Source organism: Emydura macquarii, unplaced genomic scaffold, assembly GCF_026122565.2.
Source record: "Emydura macquarii macquarii isolate MOO-44397 ecotype Brisbane River unplaced genomic scaffold, CSIRO-AGI_Emac_v2 contig_3530, whole genome shotgun sequence".
Taxonomy (NCBI): domain Eukaryota; kingdom Metazoa; phylum Chordata; order Testudines; family Chelidae; genus Emydura; species Emydura macquarii.
Genome location: NW_027133667.1, coordinates 10,954,426 through 10,978,677, shown reverse-complemented (window position 1 = coordinate 10,978,677; position 24,252 = coordinate 10,954,426). Strand labels below are relative to the sequence as shown.

Here is a 24,252-nt window from a genome sequence, read left to right as displayed (position 1 = left end):
TCATGTCCAATGTTAATATTATTTTGCAGTAGATCTCATTCAGCATTTCTATTTTCCAGGTTTCTCTAAACTGAACTTCATTGTTACTTTTTGTCCATGTTTCTAAACTCTTTAGGTCCCTTTGTATTATTTTTCTGTCTTGTTTTTTAACTCACTCCCATTTAGTGTATTTGTGCATTTCAGATAATTGACAAAGACATTAAATAAGGGTAAACCTAGAGCAGTCCCTGTGGTACTCTGAGAGACACCTCCTCCCAACCTGATGCACTGCATTATTTTTATGGTTTTTTTAGCCAGACTTCAATCCCCATGACTGTGTTCCTGTCCAAGTCATTTTGATTTACGTTTCCAAATATGATTTCTAGAGATCCTTCTCCCACTGAATTTTACAGGAGTTTTGCATTGATTTCAATAGGAGCTGCCTCAAAGTATCAAATGCTTGCCTCAAATCTTAATATAACTTATTATACCTCCTACATTTCCTTCATCCACTAATTCTGTAATTCTATTCTGCTCAATCAAAAAAGCAATGACATTTGCCTGGTAAGATATATTCTTTATAAACCCTATACTACTCAGTTCAGTCTCCAGGGCTCATTCAAATCTTGGCCTGTCTGCTGAGGCATCCAGAAGGGATGCCAATTAGTGCCAATTGTGCTGGTGGATTTTGTGATGTGTAAAAGTGTCCAGTGGGAAATGGAATGAGACATGGCCATGTACATTTTCTATGGCCTTTTTCTGGAGTGGTGGGGGGCAGGGCACAGGGGGAAAACTACCCTGTAAAATAATAGATTTTATTTTTTTACCCAGTCTACCCTGATCTCAAATGAAAATGGAAAAGTAGGGACAGATTTCTGTGTGGTCACGGGGGTATTGGGATTTTTTGGAGGAAAATCAGGGGGCATCAACACAAAAGATTCTAGGTTTGGTTCCCACAGTTCCACCTCGAAAGAGTTGCCTTTAGATCTCTGTGGAGTGGAAAGTATCACAATGCCATGGAAAGCCAAACACAATGCTGGGCAGGCCAGAGTCCTGGGCTGGGACTACTCCAGCAACTTCCCATGGCACAAATCTCACTCTCACTTACACTCCACATTTCCCATTGATTTTCCTGCTATACAGTTTTACTCATGCCAGGCTGATTATGAGGGAAAGAAAATGATGCAACAGTCAAAAAGATCTCTAAGTCGTTCCAAAAGTAAAAACACTCCCCCCAAACAAAATAAATAAAAGAAAGTTTCAAAACAACAAAAAATCCTTAAAAAGGGGGGAAGGCGGGGAAGGGGGTGAGAAGGGGAGGAGGAAAGGGGGAAAAAAAGAAATAAAAAGAAAACCGGGAAAGACAAATGAATGTTAGAGCAGGCACGATCATGGACAGACGCCAGCTACTTACGTTCACCTCGGTGATTGCTATATCAACAATGCTACCCACAACAATCAAGGCGTCAAATGTATTCCATGCATCACAGAAATAGTGCTGCATGTGGCAGAGAAGCCGAGGAGAGAGAGAGAGAGAGAGAAAGAGGAAAAAAGGTAAAAAAAAAAAATTAAAACAAAAATAAAACAAAAACAAAAAAAAGCATGAAAGAGGGAGAGAAGAGAAAAAAATAAGAAAAGAAAGAGGTTACGTGGGCATATTAAATAGTCTCTTACCACTTTATAGTTCTGACTGCTCAAACCTCTGCAAAGTTTCACATGATGGAGGGTATCAATAAAAGCTGGTTAGTTAGAAAGTTACACTCAAACATATCTACCCTTTGGAGGGAAAAAAAGCACACACACCCCAAACTCTGTGCGCTTTCACCAGTCACAGCTGGGGCATGCTATGACAAGTGAAAAAGAAGGAGGTGTTTCCCCCTCCTTTTTTTTTCCCTGGGAGAAGGAGAAGGACGACCGCAAGTTCAATAAAAGCATGACTAGAGGGGGAAAAAAACCAGAAAAAAGAGAGAGAGAGAGAAGGAAAGAGAGGAGGAGGAGGAGGAGGTGGTGGTGGTGGTGGTGGTATCCTGGGGAGGGTAGAGTAATACTCACATTAGTTTCACTGAGAATGACGTCTATAATGCTGCCAATTACGATGAGGAAGTCAAAAACATTCCAAGGATCACTAAAGTAACCCTACATAAGGAAGGGGCAGGCAGGATGGGGATTAAAAAGGAATGTTAGACAGACAAAAACAGTTCAAAATTACCATTAGAATTATTGCCTTGATACCTCAAGCAGTTTTGCTCTTAAATCTGCACACTAGTTTAGAGACTAAAGACCAGTTCTTGCATCCCTTATGCGAGCAGTTCTTTCTCCAGCCAATGTAGCTATTGAAGCCAATTGGACTCCCTGATTGAGTAAGGGCTGCTCATGTGAATAAGGGTTGCAGGACTGAGTTCTTCAGGTGTCAGAAGCACCTTCCTCCATGTAACCCAACACCTTCCGCTATGCTGGTTTTTCTGGGTTGTGCAATTTTCGGGGGGAGTGGTAAAGGAACGGTTACTCTTGATTCTCTCAAGTAATTACTCCCATGCTCCCATGCTGCACAGCCCCTGGGCCCATGTTCAGGCCCATGTTCAGGCTGTAACGGATTGTGCTGGGGCTACGAATACCAGGTGTCTCTTAAGAAAAGGGGGAGGGGGAATGGAAAAACCAAGAGATGGGTTAGAAGGAGTGTTTACAACTCATTGCATATCATGTTTTGTTTTTTGCCCAAACACCCTTTGTTGATTTGCAAAGCACCAACTAGCGAAACAGTTTCCACTGACTGTGCCTTGGCTCTTCTCTTCAAGGCGTTGAGGCAGACTGGTGCTCTCAGCAAGGCAGATGTTCGTTAGTATTATTCTCCAGGCTCTTTCTGAAATCTTGCCTGTTGCCTCCCTAAATTCCAGTGGAGGGTCCTCAGCCCAGGCAACTTTAAGTCTAATACATTACAATCTTGTACCCACTCTGAGAATCGACTCTGAGGGCAACTTCATGTGTCCAATTTGCCTACCAACCGCCATGTGGCACCAGTCTCCACTGCCTGCCATCCCAATGACCCAGAGCAGGAAGGGGAGCTAGGATCCAGCACCCATTTCAGAAAGGCCTTATTCAGCCTGGCTGCTGAACTTCTGTTTGTCTGCCTCTTTTTCAAATTAATCTCCTGAGCAAAGATTTACAATTACTCTTAAGATAATTTGTCAAGATTTGCAAAATATCTTTGCTCAGATCTCCCTTTTGCTACATGATCTCTTTTTTCTTCAGTTTTATGATATGAACAAACAAACAGGAACTCCTGTACTCCTGTTACGTATTTTGGTTGTGGAAGCATGGACTAAGCTGACCTCTCTGATTCCCAGCCGTGCCCTGTTTCCAGAGATATTGAACCCAAGTTGCACTATACTTGCTATTCTCAGTGCTGGAAAGTCAGGTCATGGGTAAAGTGTGAGCCTGAGTTCCCAGCCAGCATTGCAGAAAGAAAAGAGGGGAGAAAAAATAACTCCACTGCTGGCACTGCAAGAGCCAGGCTTGGGAATCTGAGATTGTTGTGGGCACAACCAATATCTGGGTCAGACACTGGCCAGGAGTTCCCTTCTGAACTCTGCAACGCAACCCATATGGATTCTTCAGGACTAGAGAACCCTCACATTTAGGAACCACGCCTTGGGCAGAACAAACACGAAAACCCCACTTTCTGACAGAATATACACCAGACCGTTGATATGAGAGAAATTGTTAGAGTGGACTTTGAATAGAGAAACAAGAAAATAAAACCCATTCTGAAAAACACAGCAAACATTTTTCGTGTGCAAACATGAATCAGGCTTGTTCAAAACCTGAACTCTTAAAAAAAATCTTCCCAGTGAGTGTAAATTTCCCACTTGATATCCCATATTACACAGTCTGCTACTTGGGAAGAGAGGAAACAGTAGAAAAAGCAAATGCAGGGAATATTATTATTCAGCCTCCAGCCTAGAAAATACACAGCAAACATTAGAACAAACATAGGGATGATCTCCAGCACTTCTAGCAACCAGATGGACCTGGAATAAAAGTGTAATTAGACTTCACCAAGGCGAAGGGAAGGGAGAGAATGGCAGATTCAGATGTAAAGGCACTTACATTTTAAATAAATAAATAACATACAGATCACACAGAGCTGAAAGAAGGGCCTGTGTGACCTGACATGACCTTAGGTCTGAGGGCACCTGAAGAATCAAGAGAATGGAGCCCAATGGGGACGATCCTACAGCCCTTCTTCATGTGAACAGTACCATTGAAGGTAGTGGAACAGTTCACATAACAAAGATCTGCAGGATCAGACTCATTAACATGTCTGCCCTCCATTTCCTTTTCTGTCTTCACATGAAGGATTTCAGTGGGATTGCAAACAGCCTTGGAAAAAGGAACTCTGAGTTTGCTTTTATACAGCAGCAGGGGTGAAGTTCATACCTGTTTGTTTGGTTGTTTGTTTGGGGCTGTGCCCACCAAAATGCTAGCTGTTTACTATTAAAACTGTGGGCACTTTGTATGGGTTAAACAGCTCTTTAGCAAGCACCGGAGATGCCACCACCATCAGATTATACCATCTATACAGCAGAGCATATTTTGGGTCAGCCAGGTCAGCAGTTACCTTTCAATGAGTAATGGGACTCCCAGCCCAACAGCCTGTTTTCACAATTGACGTAACACCATGGTGACCATTGGGGCCAAATTTTGTCTTCAGATGAATGCGGAAGCTAATGGATCCAATTCTCAGTTACAGTTAGGGTGACCAGATGTCCCGATTTTACATGGACAGCCCTGATATCTGAGGCTTCGTCTTATACAGACGCTTATTACCCCTCATCCCCGTCCCCATTTTTCACACTTGCTATCTGGTCACCCTAGTGACAGTAGCACAACGTCACTGAAGTCAATGGCATTGCGCTGACATAACCAAGCAGTATGTGGCCCAAAGGGAGCTGTGTGTCTAGATCCCAGGGCAAAATATAGCCCACAGAGCAGAGATTCCTTTTTCATCAGAATCTAATAGGCTTGACTCCAATCTCAGTTACACCAAACTAAATCTGGAGTCACTTCATTAGCTTCCACGGACTTCTTGTGGGTTTACACAGGAATTGTCAGAAAATAGGCCCATGTTTTGAACTATTCCCTCCAATGGTAGCACTGCTGGTCCTCATCAGTCAGCAGCTCATTCTGAAAATAATGTGTCATATTTTTGTCACCTTAGTCTCCATGGAGGCACATCCTGTAATGACCCATTGTTGCCCAGGTGTGAGGTACACTCAACAACCCCTCTTTTCCTCACACATCTGGTTGTTTGATAAAGAGGAACCTCTGATATTGTCAGTTTTACTCATCTCCACACCCAACACTTCCATGTGTTAAGAACTGAATTAAAAAACACGATTTTAAAATCATTTTCCTCCTCCTCTCTTGCCCCTCAAAAAGTGAGGCTTGAACCAAGAAGATATTATTCATTGTCATACAACCTAAAGAAATCATAGAGCACTGTTACTTACATTCTTCAAATAAGAGGCAAGTAATGCTTTGTTTGTGTGGAAATTAATTAAATCCTTCCTTAAAAAGCCAATCCTTCCTGGAGAAATCGACTGAAAACTGCCCATGTGATTGCTTGGTTTTGGATTATAGCTCGTAATCTTGTCAAGAGTTACAAGTACATATTGGGAGTGAATTAGACCCTTTGGGACTTGCTTGTTATGACCTCAAAGTACCTCTCAAAGACAGATTCCTTGTTGGAGTGAATCAGGGCGGCTGATGAAAGATAAGCTGACTGAGGAAGGAGCTTTCAGTCAAATAAAGAGGTATCAGTTCCAAACTATTTTTCCCACCAGAAAGTTCTGAGTTTTTTTTCCTCAGGGGAAGGAGGGGGCTGACTGGAAGTGAATTGAAGGCACTGTTTATTTTTGCAGTACAGGAATTTAGAGTGTAATACCATATTTTACCCTTAAAGGAACACCCCATCTTCAGTCACAGAGTTATATATCACTGTGCTGAACTCCCCTGGGATTCACTGAGGCACTGCAGTCATTGCCTTGTGGAAAATTTTTTGGAGTACACAATATCCATGCAGCTTGAGTGAGGGGAGGCCAGGTTGGTTACTAATGGAGCATGAAGTTACCCCACCATTACAATCAAAACACATGTATTTCCTCCTCCTCACCCCAAGAAAGGAACTGACAGCAAATCACCCCAGGATCAATTAATTAAAGAAAAGCTGATCATAAATATGCAGTGACTGACTGGAGTGGAATCTCATTTGTGCAGGGGAGCAGACATTGTATCACTTCAGAATGAATATGCCAATCATCTTTAGCTTTCTTGGCTGCTGAGTTCAGCTAACAAGATGCTGGGGTTTGTTTCAACACCAATGGAGCCACTGTGATCTCTGGAGACCATTGCTTTTACATACTGTGGAAATACTCCTAAGTACATATCTGGGAAGCATTGTTAACAGCAGAGAAATTGCCCACTAGAGCCTGCCTGCAGGTCATAGCCACTTGGGACTCATAATAAGGAACTGTGGGGTACAGAAATCTATATATTTATGTTCTAGCACAAACCAGGCTGTCCCATGTACATAATTCCTAAGGGGAGAAGGGTGTGTGTGTGTGATCCCAGCTGGGTGAGGAATCCACAACCCATTGGAAATTTCAGTGTCACCTCTGTGCTAATTGATGTGCACATATTTATTAGCTTATCCATAGGTGCTTAATGCTCTCTTACTACAAGGTTTGCAAAAAATTAACTAGTCTCTCCCACTGTAAAGCAGATGCAGATAAAGGGTGCAGCAAGGCCTCAATGTTTCTACTGGGTGGGATCTGAATGTAGGTCAGATGATTCCCAATGGAAGAAGTTGCTGCAGTACTGCAGAAAAATGGGAAAGATATAGAAAGGAAGGGAGGAAAGATAGAGATAGAGAAGGTGAGGGAACTAACAGGAAAGAATATTCACAGGAGGACCTGGTCTCAGTGTACCTGAAATAAACCTGCAAGCGTAGACAATGGAAAGAAACATTATGTTAAGCAAGGTATCGGTTGGAAGAGGGAGCTTATGGAAAGGAGGGAAAGGGGCTGGTTCAAGAGTGACTTTCTGATAAGGTCTGTGGTTTCTTAGGAGAGCAAAAGTTCTGTTTGATTGGAATGGACATCAACTCAGACTTTGCTGATGATTTACAAAGCTAGCTGAGCTGTCACAATCTGGCTGTTACTAGCATAGTACCTCCATGTTCAGCAAGAGAATGCATTTCTGAAACTTCTGCAGGCCATCTGGAGTTGTGATGTTCACCTCCGGGCTTTGGGCTTCACTGGAAAGTAGCAAGGCAAGGGAGCATCTCTATGAAGAATACTAAATTGCATCACATGTATGCTATCATTTGAATCTTGGTGCACAGTCTCACCGGCACGACTGAGAGAATCACATGTATTCTGCAAAATATTACAAAGCTACAATAACAACTGACACCAAATGGAGATAATGCAAATTATGCTAAGATGTCATTTAGCCATAACAGCAATCATGGAAATTAGCAGTGCCTAGCAGAGAAGGAATAAACTGGAGGATGCAGCTGCTTGCAAATCATGACAGACTGTAGGAAAACAGCATCTATTTGCATACTAGCTATCAGCTCTCACTCATTGATGGATTCATTTTGAGAGACAGTGACTGCAATTCACCTATTGCATGTCGTAATGAATCATTGCTGCAGGGAACAACACAAACCCACTGTACTCCATCAAATCTATAACCAGGCAAAGGAGGTAAGTTCTTCAACTTCTGTGTCGACTCCAAAAGTCCAAGTGTTTTTAAAGACTTTTTGCTTTTGGCTTATTTAACAAGAAAACAGCCCCATTGTGCTAGAGCAAGACTCATTTTTAATAATTGGATATCTTTATTTTACACACCTGTCTCACTTCTGATTCATGATCTCTCACATTTCCCACATTAAGAAAGCCACCGAAAGCAGGTGGGTGGTTTTCCCCTGGGATTTGATGAACCGTCCATACAGACAGACATGACAGACATAGCATGTCAGAATCAAAGATGGTGCAGGGGCTGGCCGGCTCTGTGGACTGGTAATAGAACACAGATGCTTTCATTTCTAGGTCTCTGGATGAATCTGGCTCAGATTATCAGTGACCAAAAATTATTATAATCTGATTACAGTTTGACAACATGCAGTATCTAAAATGGGTTACTGGTCTCTGCTTTGTTCCTAGTGGACAAGAGTCCCTATCTCTCTCTCTTTCTCTCACAAACACACGGAAAATCATCACCCCAATTGGCAATAATTGGCCTCCTTGTTGGCAGTCTTAGAAGACAGAAAATACTTATAGAGTCTGAACTACTCTCTTTCCTTAGAGGTGGTCTCTCCAGGTTAGGAGTAAGGGGCAATGCTGAGGATGCCTGCCCTGCAGCAGTCTGTGTTGTATCTGTTTTGCGGCTAAAGGACTTCAATTTCCAGATTTTACAATCCAGCTCATGCCACCAGCACTATATTTGCTTACAAATAATCCAAGAGGTCTTTTCCCACCTGGATGACAGTGCAGTTGATAACTCATATCTTTAGTTACTTTCAATTTCCTAGGTATCTGTCATTGTGGTATATAAGATCTCAGCCATGTCTGAGGCCTGAAATTCAATCTGTGATCTCAGGATGCCTGTGTCACAGATTGGGATAGAAGTGCGGCAGAGGCGATGCCCTGTATCTCTGGAGATGCCACACAGAAGTGAAAACGCCTCCTCAAGATGGCAGGAATATCTTTCAGACCTGCACGGATTAAATACCATACAAGTGGGATGCGATGGTGGATTTACGAGTAGAAGCTTCTGCCTGCACATCTCTGGGAATGACGAATCTTTTATCCTTATTTTGGTGGTGGTTTAGTCAGGAAGTGGTAATAGATTGGAAGGCATCCAGAATCAGTGAGAGGTGTCTTAGGAAGGGATACAGATTTTGTTCACGTAGGTGTCATGAGATGGAGCTGGGCATCTTGTCTGGCATAGCTGGTGCAGAGGTATGGTGGCCTGTGGTAACAACTCTACACTCAAGTGACAGTCCTGAGAGTTATGAATAATATGTTTTTAGACTGTTTGGTTTACTGTAGTTTTCTCTATATATTTTCAAAAAGGATCTGATTTTACACAGAATATTTTCCACGTATAGAATAACATTACCACCAGTACTTGTGTTTATGCATCAATCTTGAAGTGTGTTACAAAGAAGGGTCAGTATCACTATGCCCTTTTGACACTTAAGGAAACCGAAGCACAGAGAAGTAAAGTGGCCAATCGCAGAGTGGGGAATAGAAATCAGGTCTCTTGGTTCCAGTCCAGTGCCTTATTCCTGGGCAACACTGCCTGTGACGTATCATTTCCTAACAGGATAGAAAGTACTATAGATGGGGCCTTACACGGTACCCTGTTATTTGGCGTTGTTTTTAAATGAAGAGAACCTGTGAGCACTTTTGGCCATTTTGTATGAGCCTGTCTGAGGTAACGGAGGTTTGGGATTTCCTTTCTGCAGGTGAGAACAAGTAACTTTTCCCTGATACTATTCCCTTTCAGTGCAGCTGCTGTTGCTGCAGGCACCATTGTGAATGAGACCCCAGTACACCATCCTGCTGTGCTTTTAACACAGCGTCAATAATTTTCTACATTAATAAAGAGTAATAGCTAATACTGTGCTTCCCACACCGCTGCATTGTGCAGTCAAATCATTATTTTTGATCACTCATAATGTCATTAAAACCCTTAAGTGCCAGACTGGAAATAAATCTGTCACAATGTTGCAGAAATATGCAAATTCCCTGGGTACGTTTACTGTGAAGGAAAAGGTCCCTCCTTAATGAAGCTCCTACTCAGCATTTCAGCATTTATCTTTGCCTATCGGATTACCCATCAGTCCTTCAGGAGGTTGGCTAATCACACTGCATAGCCCTTGCTGGGGAAAATTAGAACAGTTACACATGTTCAATAATAAAGAGTACAGGATACATTTTGTGTTGTTGAAAGGTGTTGGATTGTCAGTCCCAGGAAGAGGATGTTCTCCAAGCACATGGGCAGTGGCAGTGCAAGCATCCTCCAATTTCCTACCATGTGCTTCCACCATGACAAGGAGGGGAACACTTCTAGAGGGAAGAGGAATTCATTCTTCATGCTCATTCACTTCTTGGCCTCTCACTGGGATTGCCAACAAAGAGACCAACTGGGGCCAATTGTGCGGATGTTTTTTTGTGACATGGACCCCATCCACTAGGAAACTAAACACAGATCAGCTCATTTCATACAGGGCATTGACTAGCGTTCAGAGTGAAGAATATTGATCTCTGGTGGTCAGGGCTCAAATGGAACCAGTGGCCTAGAAATTAGTGTAAGGCTGTGTGTCTTGTTATCAATCCAGTTTCCCCCATTTCATTTATCTGATATCTTTCACACTGCACAATTTGTTTGGCTGGGGTAGCTGCCTCCTATCTCTGTGAAGTTTAACTATAGCACCTGCTTTCCTCTCCTTTAAATTCCTACCAATGATCAGTGTCCCACAACTGGTACAGTAGGTTCGACAAAAAATGGGATTATGTTTTGCAGATCATAGTCATCTTTGATTTAGAAACTCATTGAAATCTAAAGGAAAAACCAATGAGGATTCTTTGGATGTTTGCATAGGGACTAGATCCAGTCCATATCGTGGTTGATGCCTGTAGTCTGGAAGATGTTAGCAGAACCATCTTGTTCCTCAGTCCCCTGTTGTGTATTTTGTTACATTATGCTGTATTGGAATGTTTGTTGATCAATGCTCTTTTGTCTACATCAAATGTTCTTTTTAATCTAATGTGCCTGCACTCTAAATAAGAGAAATGCGGTTTCCCTTTCTTCCTATGAGCCCTTCATCCAATAGGTTTTATAGAACAGTCAGAATGGGATCTGTCTGAGGGCCCATAATAAGCAACAACAGCCACCTTGGTGCTTGTCCTGAGACAAACCCCGTCCCATGTGCTCTGTGCATGGATGGTCTTTAGTCAGTGACTTGTGTTTGGGGTGGGGTGGATCCACACCACCCTGATGGAGCTGTGGGGAAGACTGTTATTGGAGGCACAATCCCTCCCTAATCCCATTTCTGTTTTCTTCTGCCACCTGGACTCCATCTTTCCAAGGCTCTCCGGCATGCAGGGTGCAGCCTGCTCCCTGAGGTTCAGCTGACCAACTTCTCAGGCTAATGAGGAGGAAACACGGGCTCATGGCCTCTCCTCCTCCTCCCTGCTCTTCTATGCCCGTCTTCCCAGAGGTGCATGGAGGAAGCAATCCTTGTTTCCCTAAGCACAAGAATTTCAATTGCCTTTGAACCCTACCACCCATAGACAGACATAATTAATGGTCGTGTGTAGGAATTGCAAAGGAGAGAGCAAGTCTACTGAAGGGCCCCCATCCCATGACAGTCTGATCCTTTACCTGTCAATCTAATTATTAATCACTGTTATATATTTACATTACAATAGCAGGCCAGATGTGCTAGGTGCTGTTCAGACATATAGGAAGACACACATTAGTATTCAATTCTGCATAACTGGACTAGAAACGAGGGTCATTCCCCCTGTCATGCCAGTTGATAGTGAAGGCCGCATATCCAAATACCCACACAACGTACATGCTTTGCACTCCTAATCCCTGGCAAACAGGTAGTCGCAAATGCAAAGTCTATTGTAAAAGGGAAGGCAGTCCTATGGCTAAAGCATAGGACTGACTATTGAGAGATGCAGGTTCTTTGCTTGTCTTTGCCACAAACTCCTGTGTGATCTTGGACTAATCACTTAGGCCTGATTCATCAAAGTAATTAAGCACATACATAATTTTATACTCATAAAATAGTAATAATAATAATTATTATTATTAATAATAAGACCATTACTGTCAGTGGGATTAGGCATGTATTTTAATTGCCATGTATTTAAGTACCTTGCTGACTTGTGGCCTTAATCTCTCTGTGCCTCAGTTTCTCCCTTTGTGCGATGAGGATAATGATAACTTTTCTATCACAGATTCACTCCTCTAACACAGAGTCAACGTACCTATGGGTGGGAACAGCAGCCCCAACCCTTCCATGCTGGCTGTGCAGAGCCTCCCATCTCCAAATTGGTCTCGAGCTGAAGTGCGGGTCAGTTTTGTGGTATGCAGGGGGTGTATGCAGTTCCTCTGTGTGGCTCATGTGGTGCTGGAGACTGTGCATCAGCCCCCTACACCAGGGGTGAGTTTCACCTCTAATCCATGTAAAAGGAGGTGAAATGCATCAAATATAACTTATTCACCCAGTTCCAAACCTTACAGAACAGCACATCAGGAGATTTTGTGAATGAGAAATCAATGCCCCTCAGACATGGACCAGAGGGACGTCTGCCAGGGAACTTCAGTAACATGTAGGAGCATAGCTAGAATAACATTAATTAGCCCAATAGCTATATGCATCCCTCCTTGGTTTTTATTTCCATTTCCCTCCATTTTTCTTTCCCTTCTTTATTTTCTTTTTTCCATCTCATTCTTTCATTCTACCCCTCTCTGTGCTTCCCTTTCTTTTCCTTTCCACTCTTCTGGTTAGTCTTCTCGTTGTTCATTTTATTAATGTTTTCCTCTTTCTGTATCTTGTATTTTCTCTTCCCTTTAAAAATACTTTCTCCTTCCCCTTGCCCACTGTTTATACACAGCATTTCTTCTCCTGCTTTTGTTTCTCTCCCTTTCTCTGAAACCCAATTCTCTGTTGTTATTCCTCTCCTTCCCCTCATACCTGGTCTTTTTGTTCTCTCACTTTCTTTGATCCTCACTTTCTGTTGTCTGGTTCTTCCTTGCTCTCCTCATGTTCCCGTGTCTCTTCTCCACTTTTATCCTCAAAAGGTGTTCATTATCTGGCCCCTCAGATCTTTTTTCTTACCCCTTCTCCCTCTCTTTCCCTTTTCATGCTCCTGCCTCCAATCACTAACACATTAAAGGAAGAAGGCAAAATGCCCTTTCTGTTGCAGGTGGGTGGGTGAGCTAGTCAGCCAATACCTCTTTTAGCTGTCTCTTTTAGTGTCCTGCAGAGCAGAAAGGATGTAACGGAGGCTGATGAGAGGAATCAGCCAGATGTCTATCCTGGCTGCCTCAAGTCTAATGCAGAAAGAAATCACAGTGTGTGAGCCTTTTAACAACCAGAACAGCCTAGTCAAAATCTTTGGGTAGCCTGCACTCAGGAATCTCATGGTATCTGGAGGCTCTAGTCCTGAACTTCATGGATAATCCAGTCCTGAGATAAGACCCCATCTACACTACAAATCCATGACACTGAACCTCAGGAAACCTGGTTACAAAAAACATATGTTTCCTGGCTATCCTGCATGGATTGGATCTTAACTGTGTTTTATAACTGGTTAAATCCTGGGACCACAGATGAAATCCAGTCTACACTACAAACTGGAACAATATTTGTAATTGGATAGGAGACAACTTTGTTGCAACCAGGTTTCCTGACATAGCTGCATTAGTACAGAAAGATCCTTAATCTGATCCTCCCAGGTGCCAAAATCTTTGATCTGCCAGAGAGGCTCAAATCCTATGGTGTTTGATGCCAGTTCAATACTTTATGATAGATAGATATTTCTAAGACCACTGGAATGCAGCAGTACAAAGACTGCTAGATTTCAAAAATTAAGAAACTTCATGAGAATTCAGGCAATGGGATGATGTAAAAAAATTCAATAGCATGCACAAAGGCCGGGGCACCCTAAAATATGTCATAACCAAGGCACAACAGATTGTGATCACACTGAAAAAGAAGAATGCAAGGAATAAGAAGCAGCCAATATGGCTTAGCAAAAGACTCTTCAAAGATCTGAGTGTAAAAAAGGAATTGCACTGAAACAGAGTAGTAAGGAGGGAACCAAAACAGATGAGTCAGTTTGCAGGCGTGAAAGGAAATATAAGAGCATCAAAGGTATGATTAATGCTAAGTGAAGGGCTTAAAGGGGGAATAAACAGGGCCAAATACACCCAGAGAAAAAGAAACGCGAGTGAGAAAGCAGATCTATTAATAAATGAGGAAGCATAAATCAATTAAGACTTAGAAAGGAAGTGTTTCCTAGTGAACTGAAGGATGCACTGGGTAGTCAGGACTCCCCTGTGTAGAGAAAGTCACAATCCTTCCTGGAACTGCCTGGGGAGTGTACATCCGGCACTGAATGCAAAACTCATTTATGGTAGTGCATACAATTCTGGACACCTCTATCCCAAAAAGATGTCAATAAAAGGAGGGAACTCAGAGAAGAGCAACAAAGATAAAGAAGGGGCTGACGTAATGATCTTATGAAGAAAAAATTAGAAGATGTATATATGCCTGGCTTGACTATATGATGATTTATGGGAGATATGACAGTCACCTACATGTAAACATCAAGGAGAGAGAAGTTTTGGCTGATACACTGGATGGACATTTACATGTCTATGATTTTTTTAGATAAATCCCCAGTATTCACATGGGCCCAGATTCAGCAAGGCAATTGAATAAAGTTAGGCAGATATTTATGTGAGTAGTTCCATTGAAGTACCATCTGAATTAGTGCCATGAAGATAGTGATAGTAGAAATTCAGTTTTCTAGGATTCTATTCCTGACCCAAAAAATGGTTCTGGGAGGGGATAATGAACGTTTTCTGAGAAGACAAGTATAGTATGAAAGGCTCAGCAATTAAAGGAACCATTTCTCTGGAAAGTTCTAGGATTAACTGGGGGAAATGTATCCCTATATTCATTCCCAGAAATGCTGATGAAGCCAACAGAGTTAAAGCAGAGATGAATTTGACTTTGTCCTTTTTCTCTACCGGTATGAGTTAAAAAAAATGTGTTCTCTTCATGAAACAGGGAGAGAAGACAGGTCCCATAAATGAGTTTGGATTCACCTTTCTCTTGGAAAAGGAGAGCACTCCTGTTCTTCAGATGCCAGTCTTTATCTTGAAACACCAAAAACCAAACAATCCACCATTGTTTAGCAGTGATGTTATCTTCTGGCATAAGGTTATGAAACAAGTAGCAGCTTCAGCGATTAGGGTGATATAGCTGATGCACCCCTTGATTGTGGCTTAGGATGTGAGTGTTGGCCAACAGATGGATGTATGGATTTTTACTTCTCCGAGAGACATTTCTAACAAGTGACAAATTTGTTTGGTTCTTTATCAGGTCTTTTATTCATACAATTCTCCTGTAGATTAGAGACAGGTTAGAGCTGGAAAGTTTGTTTCCAGAATCCCATTTTCCCAAAGTTCATGTATACGTGCATGTTCACATTCAGGCCTTTAGTTTAGCCTACTATATAGAGACATGATCCATCTCTGAGTTTCTATTTGGATCTGAACTCTCAGAAAGGTTGGGGGTGTTTGCATCTGGGGGTCTGACTCAAACCCCTCCCAGTTTTAGATCTCTCTATCTAAAGAAACCTATTGGGCTATTAATCCTGGCTAAAGTTCCTGATGGCATAAGTGGACAAAAGTCCACTGAAGTTACTACTTACTGTCCTCTTTATGGAAAACAATGTGGCCTAGTAGCTATAGCAGTGGACTTGGACTCAGGAAACTTGGGTTCAATTACCAGCTCTGCTTTTATCCTGCTGGATGACCTTGAGCCTGTCACTTCACCTCTCTTTGTACCTCAGTTTTCCCATCTTTAAAAATGGGGATCATGATACTGATCTCCTTTGTAAAGCACTTTGAGATCTACTGATGAAAAGGGCTATAGAGCTAGTTTATGTCCCTGGCTGTGCTAGCAGTTAAATCGTTCTCTCATGTTTAATGCCATGTCTGCCTGGTTGAGGGCAGGGTGGCAGGGGGTACAAATATGTGTGTACAAATTTCAAACTGGACTCTGAGTGCTAAAGAGAAAAACCCAGGAAGCACCATTACAAAAAGCTCACCACAGTGGCCGAAGCTTTTTATAAATTAGAAACACAGACACCCAAAACCCCCTGTCCCCCTAGCCTCAAGAACATCTCTTTAAATTGCCTGTCTGTTCAGAGTAACTAATCTTGAGTCAGTTTATGGGACTCGGTCAAGACAAACACTCCAGGTCCATTTGGGAGCAGCACATTAACACGCTGCAAGGAGAGACAAGGAACACAGTGCATGTGTTCCCTATCAGCAGTCCTAATCATCCCCATCTCTCTCTCTGGTTATTAACAAAACCCTTTATTTCTCATTCCCTCTTCATGCCTGGAGTAGGTTAGATGCTGATGGGCTGTTTGCCTCACACTGATAAAACCTGCGAGATCTGTGCCTCTGCTCCAGAAAAACACTGCATACCTAAAGACATGGGCTTCAGAGACAGTACTGCTCTAGTAAGTGGTGTCAGCTGAAAGACGGCACTACCTCCAGAGCTGGGCATAAATGACAGAGACTGCCCTGCCCTCACAGAGGCTAAAACTAAAGAGATGCAAAGGCCAATCAGTCCTAGTGCCAGGGCTGTATTTAGTTATGAAACCTCTTGTTTTTCTACCACCTTCAAATACTGTTTACGGAGCATGGAATAGTGCTAAGATGTGAACCCAAATCCTGGACTAAATGTAGTTCCCCACCTCAGAGAATAGCCTCTTGTTTACTGAGTCCTTACTCTAAAGCAAGAAGTAGTTCCAGCACTGGATTACGCAAGTAAATTCCCTATGCCAGGGTGAGTCTGTGCTCACATTTAGTGCTTATGGAACTGATTCCTTCTTGGTTTTTTTTCTTTCCATTATGCTATCAAGAGAGCTGAATAAGCAGGGCACAGTGCCTCAAGAAAACAGGGGCCAAGAGATAAATAATGGCTTGTGGACATGGTGAAAAATACATACAGAATCAGAAAGAGCCATATGTCTTTTATTATTACAGACATGCCAGTGAGAAACAGCTGTAATAGGAGTAGCTTGTAAACTCCCCACCGCCAGAGCTACGACCCCCTGGCCTTTGGTACTCATGCTGGGAGAGACTGGGGTTGCACGAGCTCTATACTTCCACACAGCCACCACTTCTGCACCACTCTCTACAGTGACTGCTGCAGGGAGAAGCTGGGACCACAGTGATTGTGAGCTCCTTCAGTTATTCTGTCATGAAAGGGCATGAGTAGCTGTGTTCTCCACATAGCCACTGCTCCTTCAACGGTCCCGGCTGTGACCCCTCCTGGGAGATACTGGGATTAGCTATAACTAGTGGTTGATGCTGGGACCATTCCTTCCCAAATATCCTTTAGGGAGTGGCAGGAGAGAAGTGGGTGCGTGACAGTTTCCCAACATCCAGCAGTAGTTATGTTACCTACACAGCGCCTCTTGCTGAGTTCAGAAATACCAGCAGCTCTACAGCGGAGTGCTCCCTACAGCAAACTCCCCAGCTTAGGTTCTGTGACAGGCCTGCTGCTGCTTCTCTCACATTTATTTCTCCTGCATTGTCCTTTCCTGAAAGTCTTTCCTGCTGTTGCTCAGATGAGAAAATGATACCTTCAGGTCCCCATCTACAGCTTCTACTCTGTTGCAGTCAGTCATGAAGGAGTAACTGCTCCATCAATTTCAGGAACTCTTCAGACTGAAAAGACGGGGTTTTAGGCATAACATCAAAACAGACAAAGCAGCTTAAGCAGAGACTGGTTTGGGTTTTACTGCTCTGGAAGTGGCAGCCAATTCCATCTGCAACAGAGACCGTGTAAGCATTTAAGCTAATAATTCATACCTGGAAAATGTAATGGCACTTAATCTTTAGCGTTTGCTGGGGAACTTGGGATGTTTCAGTGGGAGAGACTGTATCTTAAAGCTCTTCATTCAGGTTAAAGATAACCTCTCTCAGATTGTTCAGATAGTCCCCTTAGGGACAACCACCTATCTGCTGTCCAAGCAGGTTTATTTTTTTATATCATACCATCTTTCTCAGAGCTGGAACTCTGTGCCCAATTTACATAGATAAAATAGAGCAGCATGTTACAGCTATATTGTGTGGCCCATAGAAATATTAAGGTCCAACATGATCTAAGAGGCCTTCTGGAAGTAGGTGGTGTCCTTCTTTGGCAGGCAGTTTGAATCAAGATGGAGCAGTGCATGATGGCACCTCCACAGGCTTGCTTGTAATGAAAAGGAGGGCAACTGGGGGTTATTACACTGCAGAACACATTGATGTTCCCAGATTTACAGAATCACTGCACTGGTACAGAACATAAATCAGCATTAGTATGCTGCTAAAGGCAGGCTTTCAGCTGTATCAGCAATTTTCATAGGTTCATTCTCCCCTTCCTGATCTTTTTGGGGCATATACCCTGTTTTTCTTGGGGGGGGAGGGAGGATGTTCTCTGAAAATATTAGTTAATAGATTTCAAGGCCAGAAGGGAGCACTGTGGAGATCTAGTCTGACTTCTTCTAAAATTAAATTAAGTGCTGGAGCTAATTTTGGCATCCAGATTTTTTCATTTGTCTCTTTAATATGGTATATTCCTTTAGCTGGCTGTTCTTTCAGGATGGGCAGGGGTAGACTTATGGTTGATGCTGGGACCTTGACTGAGAATGTCCTGGCTTTCAAGACTCTTTCAACTCTGATGTTCTAGTTCTTGTTAATGAGTGTTAAAAAGATATGCCAAAAATATCTCATCTTTAATTATGTCATAGAAATGTTTTTAGTTTTGAAATGTCCTCAATTTTTTTTTAAACTCACAATGATCAGAGTCCATAACAAAGTTTGAAGAGTGTAACGAAGAAGGACCTAAGCAGAAGGATGCTACTAAATGCATGAGGTATGTTACTAAACACATATAACGTGCATATAAGGTTTTTACAAAGTGTTGGATTTAGAAGAATTTGCATGGTAGCATACATTGCAGCGTCTCAGACTTGTAAGCCGAGTGCCTCATGCTCTGCTGGTACAGCTGGTGGTGCTTGTAATTTTCACAGACACCATATTTGAGACCCCATAGAAGTTCCAAGATTTCCAATATAACCAATGAAGCTTGTAACCTTCATGAGTGCTACATGTAAAAGAATGATGGGAGAAGAGAGAGAGATTCTGGGCTGGCTGAGGGCAGAGACTGTGACTTTCCTCGGCCTCTAACTTTTAAAAGCCTTATAGAAAAAGTGGGGAGAGGGGACAGAGGTGCTGTGGTGGGAGGGAGAAGAGTCAACTTAGAGATGATGGGGGAGAGAGATACTGGTTTGAGTGGCATGCAAGGAGAAAGTTACTGCACTGGGAGGGAAGAAGGATGACAAGTTGGAGAAGAATTATGCTTTAACTTTTGGTAGAGTAGACAAGTTTGATTATCGCATATGGTGGAGATTGTCCCCTTTGTTAATGCCATATTGAGATCTCATGAAATGTTGTTGACGCTACACTAAAAAGATGAAGACCTCAGTTAATTTAAGAGCTGTGCTGGGTTAGCTGGAAGAGTTTGTAAATTACAACTTTCCTTCCGGTATAGTTATGCTAGTGAAAGGTGGAGCTCCTGTGAACATAACCACCCCTAGAGATAGGAACTGATGGGGTTTCCAACATTAGCAATACATTATTACATTCAAAACTAATGTTATCCAACCAGCCCTGTGCTATAATCCTCACGAAGGAGTAGTGCACAGGCCTGATCTGCCAGCCATTTTGAACTATGAGCAGACTGATAACTGATCTGTGCATACACAGAATGTTTTTTCCAAAACCTGAGGAAAAATTTCCAAGTATCATAACACCACATGAATCATATTTGATTAACTTCACATTTAAAAAAAATAAAATCACTTGTGGCCTGGAGACTAATCAGGAGATGTTTCAGCCTATAAAATTTGTTTTGGGAAAGTTAGAGAGAGCGTTAGAACAGCATTCATATGGAAATCATGTGGTAGCCTTAACTGTATTATGACTTCATAATAATGAAGGAGCAGGATCTTCCTCTTCTTAAAGGCACTGCTCTTTTTACATATTTTCTATCTACATGAGAAAAGCTCTTTCAAACACAGGATGAGACTCCAATCCAGAAAGCAACTGCCCAGGACAGCTACTGGGTGGTGAATGGAGGTGCGGGGGGGGGGGGGGGGGGGGGGTGGGGGGTGTTGTGTTATTACATATTTTCTCCTCCTCCTTCTCCTCACTCTCACTCCATACACACAGAGAAAGAGGGAAGCCCAATCTACCACACCTACCTTGGGTTTGAAGGCAATTAGTTTCAGAACCATCTCAACGGTGAAGAGACCAGTGAAGAGCATGTTGAGGATATTCATGGCTTCTTTGAAGAGACAGCTCTGACCGTAGTGCTGAAAAACACACACCCCAGCACTGTGAAGAATGGACTGTTTGGAATATAGAGTTCCATTCCACCCCTAACAAGGACTCTCCATATTTTTTCAGGTTTATGCCTCTCTTCTCCTTAAATTCATTCACAGAAATAACTTTCCTTCAGTCAAGCAACACTGGATGTGGATCACTTTAGGATTAGTCCTAGATTGTAACACAGGAACCGTCATACAAGGCCAAACTAACAGTCCATATGGTTTAATAGTCTGTCCTTGACAATTGCAAATACCAGAAGCTTCACAGGAAGCCCACAGAAATGGCATAATAGGCAATTATAAAAGAATCTGCTCAACCAGGAAGGTTCTTCCTAACTCCGGTCCCAGTTCAGCAAAACATTTAAGCATATACTTAAATACTGGAGGGATGGATTTACAGCTATGCTCAAACGCATTGCTAACTTGGGCTCCAAACGTCATTGGTTGGTTTATGCTATGAAGTATAAGGGTTTATATTCCTAATTTTTTAATTCCTACATAACATATATATGTATACAAATAAGCGCGTCCAATCACTTTTTAACCTTACTCATCTTTTTGTGCCAATAATATCTGTGAATTCCACAAGTAAATTATAAGTTGGCTAAAAACAATATTTCCTTTTATCAGTTTTAAATTTGTTGCATTTCAGTTTCATTAAATGTGCTTTTGTTCTCGTATTATGAGGAAATGTAAATAGGAGCACCCAGCTCACTTTCTCTAGACCATTCATTATTGTGTACACCTCTAACATGTCCCTTCTCTACACCAAACTGTCTCAATCTCTTCAGTCTGTCCTAATGTGGAAGTATTTCCATACACCTAATAACTTCTCTGTCTCTGGACGCCTTCTAATTCTGTTCTAGCTTCCTGAAATGGGGATTACCGGAACTGAACACAGTATTCCATAGAGGGTGCTTTATTGATTTATATAATGGCATAATGACATTTGCAATATTATTTCCTATCCCACTCTTTCCTAATATCTTGTTTACTTTTTTGACTGCTGCTGCATATTTAATAGAGATTTCATTAAACTGTCCACAATGATGCCAAGTCTTGCTCCTGAGTAATTATGGTTAATTCAGAATCCTGCAATCTACATGAGTAGTTCAAATTATTCTTTCCAATGTGCATTACCTTGCATTTGTCAACTCTGAATTATATCTGCAGTCATGTTGCCCATTCACTTAGCTTTATTAAGATCCTATGAAGTTACTCCAGTCTTCTCTAGTCTTGAATAACCTAAATAATGTGTCTATTGCAAATTTGTCCTTCTCACTGTTCATCCACTTTATCAGATCATTATAAGTGGAGCTGGTAGTGCTGCCTATTTTAAGGTTGCCTGACACTTCCCATTATAAGACCCTGTTTTCAGTTGCTTATAAAATTGTGCTAAATGTTAACCTGCTTAACGTGCTTAATGTTAACCTGCTTAACATGCTTAATGTGCTTAACCTTAACCATTTGGGCTGAAATTTCCCATGCTGGGTATCTGGCTCAGGCTGAATTATTTGGGAAAATTTCAGCCAGAACAGTTCTGCTATTTCTGAGAACAAGGCTAGGGAAAAAGATGTTGTTCTATCCATTTAAAAAAGATTCTGGTGACCTTTTCTTTAAAAAGTTCTAGTGTCTCTCCATGCTTTGGGGAAGGGACTTGCAATGTGGGAGGGATGGCCTTTATCAAGGATGTGCCTTTTGCTGTTCCTGTGACAATCTGCCCAAATTTGGCCAAGCTATAAGTCTTTGAAAAATTGCAGTTTGCACATGCTTAGTAAAGCCTTCTTTGATTTTTAGCAGCTAGAATGTCAAAGATTTCATCCTCATTTAACATGCTCCGTCCCTTCGCAACTCCTAGTACTAGGGTGACCAGATAGCAAGAAAAATCAGGACAGGGGGTGGGGGGCAATAGACGCCTGTATAAGACAAAGCCCCAAATATTGGGACTGTCCCTATAATATCGGGATGTCTGGTCATCCTACCTAGTGCTGACCAGACTGTTCATGCATAAACCCTACGGAGCAACTGAGCTTGCCCCAACTCAAGGCTACAGAGATGAAGTTGGACACTCTGGGTATGTCTACACAGCAAAGAAAAACCCCTACTCGCCATGTCCTGAGGTATGGGACCCTCCCACCCTGCAGGGTCCTAAAGCCCAGACTCCAGCCCCAGCCCAGAAAGCTATACAGCAATGAAACAGCCCCGCAGCCTTAGCTCAAGTTGCTTGGCATGGGCCAGCCATGGGTGTCTAGTTGCTGTGTAGACGTACCCCCTGTGTAACTGCTGCTCCCAGCTCTGCTGGACTGGGGTGGGGCTGGGTTGACTGCAGGGAGCCTGTCTATTATGGGCTCTCAGTGATCTCCCTGCTGGTACCCTGGAAGCACGGAGGAGGAAGCTATCTGATTCGAATGCACAGAGAAGCCAGATCAGAGGGGAGGAAAATGAATAAATTAGGACAAGGATTCTGATGAAACTGGGACTAGAGGCAAGGAGAGAAACTGCCACTGGGACTGGCTGGGCAAGGAGAATGGTGCTGGGAGCTGGGAAGACTGGGAGCCAGTGAAAGACATGGGGGGGAAGCCAGTTGGTTTTGTGTGGGGGCACACTGAGATCAGATGAGGTGCGGAAGGGAGGGGGCAGACAAGGACTGGCTGTATAAGGAGAATGAGACTAGGAACCAGTATGGGGGGTGGGAACCGGGGAGCAGGGAGAGAGAGATCTGACAAAGAGCTGGGGTGTGGAAGAACTTGGCATGGCTGGGTAAAGGGACTGGGACAAGGAGCCATGGACTGGGAGACAAGGGAAGGCAAGTGGGGAGGAGGTGGGGAGACTGAGATTGGATGAGGGGGGCTGGAGAGGGAGCCTGGGAGCCTGTGAAAAACATCGTATGTGATCATGTAATTAAAGACTGCATCATAATGCACAAGGGAGCCCAATTAAAGTTGAACAGACAACCTTAATTCTGGCACTTCCTAATAGAGTGCTTGACTTTGCAACCTTAACAAAGTTCTTTTAATGTAGATATTTTTTGAGTGTAGTTGATAAACATACTAAGCAATATTGGTCCTAATATGGAACCTAGGGGCATCACACGGGTCTTTTCTACACTGGAGGGGGCATGTGTAGTTACACAGGACAGTGAAAATGTGTTATATCTTGATTTTAGTACGGCTTTTGTCACAGTCCCACATGACATTCTCATAGGCAAACTGGTGTCTAGATGAAATTGCTTTAAGGTGTGTGCACAACTGGTTGAAAGATAGTACTCTAAAAGTAGTTATCAATGGTTTGCTGTCAAATCAGGAAGGTGTATCTAATGGGATTCCACACGGGTCAGTCATGGGTCCGCTATTAGTCAATATTTTTATTAATGACTTGGATAATGAAGTGGAGAGTATGCTTATAATGTCCGCAGATGACACTAAGATGGGAAGGGTTGCAAGCACTCTAGAGGACAGGATTAGAATTAAAAATGACCGTGACAAGTTGGAGAATTGATCTGAAATCAACAACATGAAATTCAATACAAGTGCAAATTCAAGACAAGTGCAAAGTCCTTCAATTAGGAAGGAAAAAAATCAAAGGCACAACTACAAAATGGGGAATAACTGTCTAGGCAGTAGTATTTCTGAAAACAATATGGGGGTTATAGTGGAGTGCAGATTGAATGAGAGTCAACAATGTGATGCAGATGCAGAAAAGGTTAATATTCTGGGGTGTATTATCAGGAGTGTTGTAGGTAAGACCAGGGAAGTAAGTTTCCCAGTCTACTCTGCACTGGTGAGGCCTCACTTGGAGTACTGTGTTCACTCCTGGGCACCACATTTAGAACAGATGTGGACAAATTGGAGCGAGTCCAGAGGAGAGCAACAAAAATGATGAAAACCTGACCTATGAGGAAAGGTGAAAAAAACTGGGTATGTATAGTCTTGCTAAAAGACGACTGAGGGAGGTCCTGATAACTGTCTTCAAATATGTTAAGAGCTATTGTAAAAAG

At 42.5% G+C, this 24,252-nt stretch overlaps 1 protein-coding gene across 9 annotated transcripts in view; it reads right to left on the bottom strand.

The window, feature by feature from the left end:
* The window catches only part of CACNA1C (calcium voltage-gated channel subunit alpha1 C), a 648,228-nt gene that overhangs the window by 75,509 nt on the left and 548,467 nt on the right, over positions 1–24,252 (bottom strand). For 7 of the 9 annotated variants that reach the window (XM_067536222.1, XM_067536223.1, XM_067536224.1 and 4 more), the window contains 3 exons: positions 20,130–20,240; positions 2,032–2,115; positions 1,394–1,477 (listed from right to left, as the gene is read on the bottom strand). In XM_067536222.1, the coding sequence (XP_067392323.1) occupies positions 1,394–1,477; positions 2,032–2,115; positions 20,130–20,240 (279 nt within the window). The remainder of the gene's footprint in view (positions 1–1,393; positions 1,478–2,031; positions 2,116–20,129; positions 20,241–24,252) is intronic. The other 2 variants (XM_067536225.1, XM_067536228.1) reach the window with 1 other exon arrangement.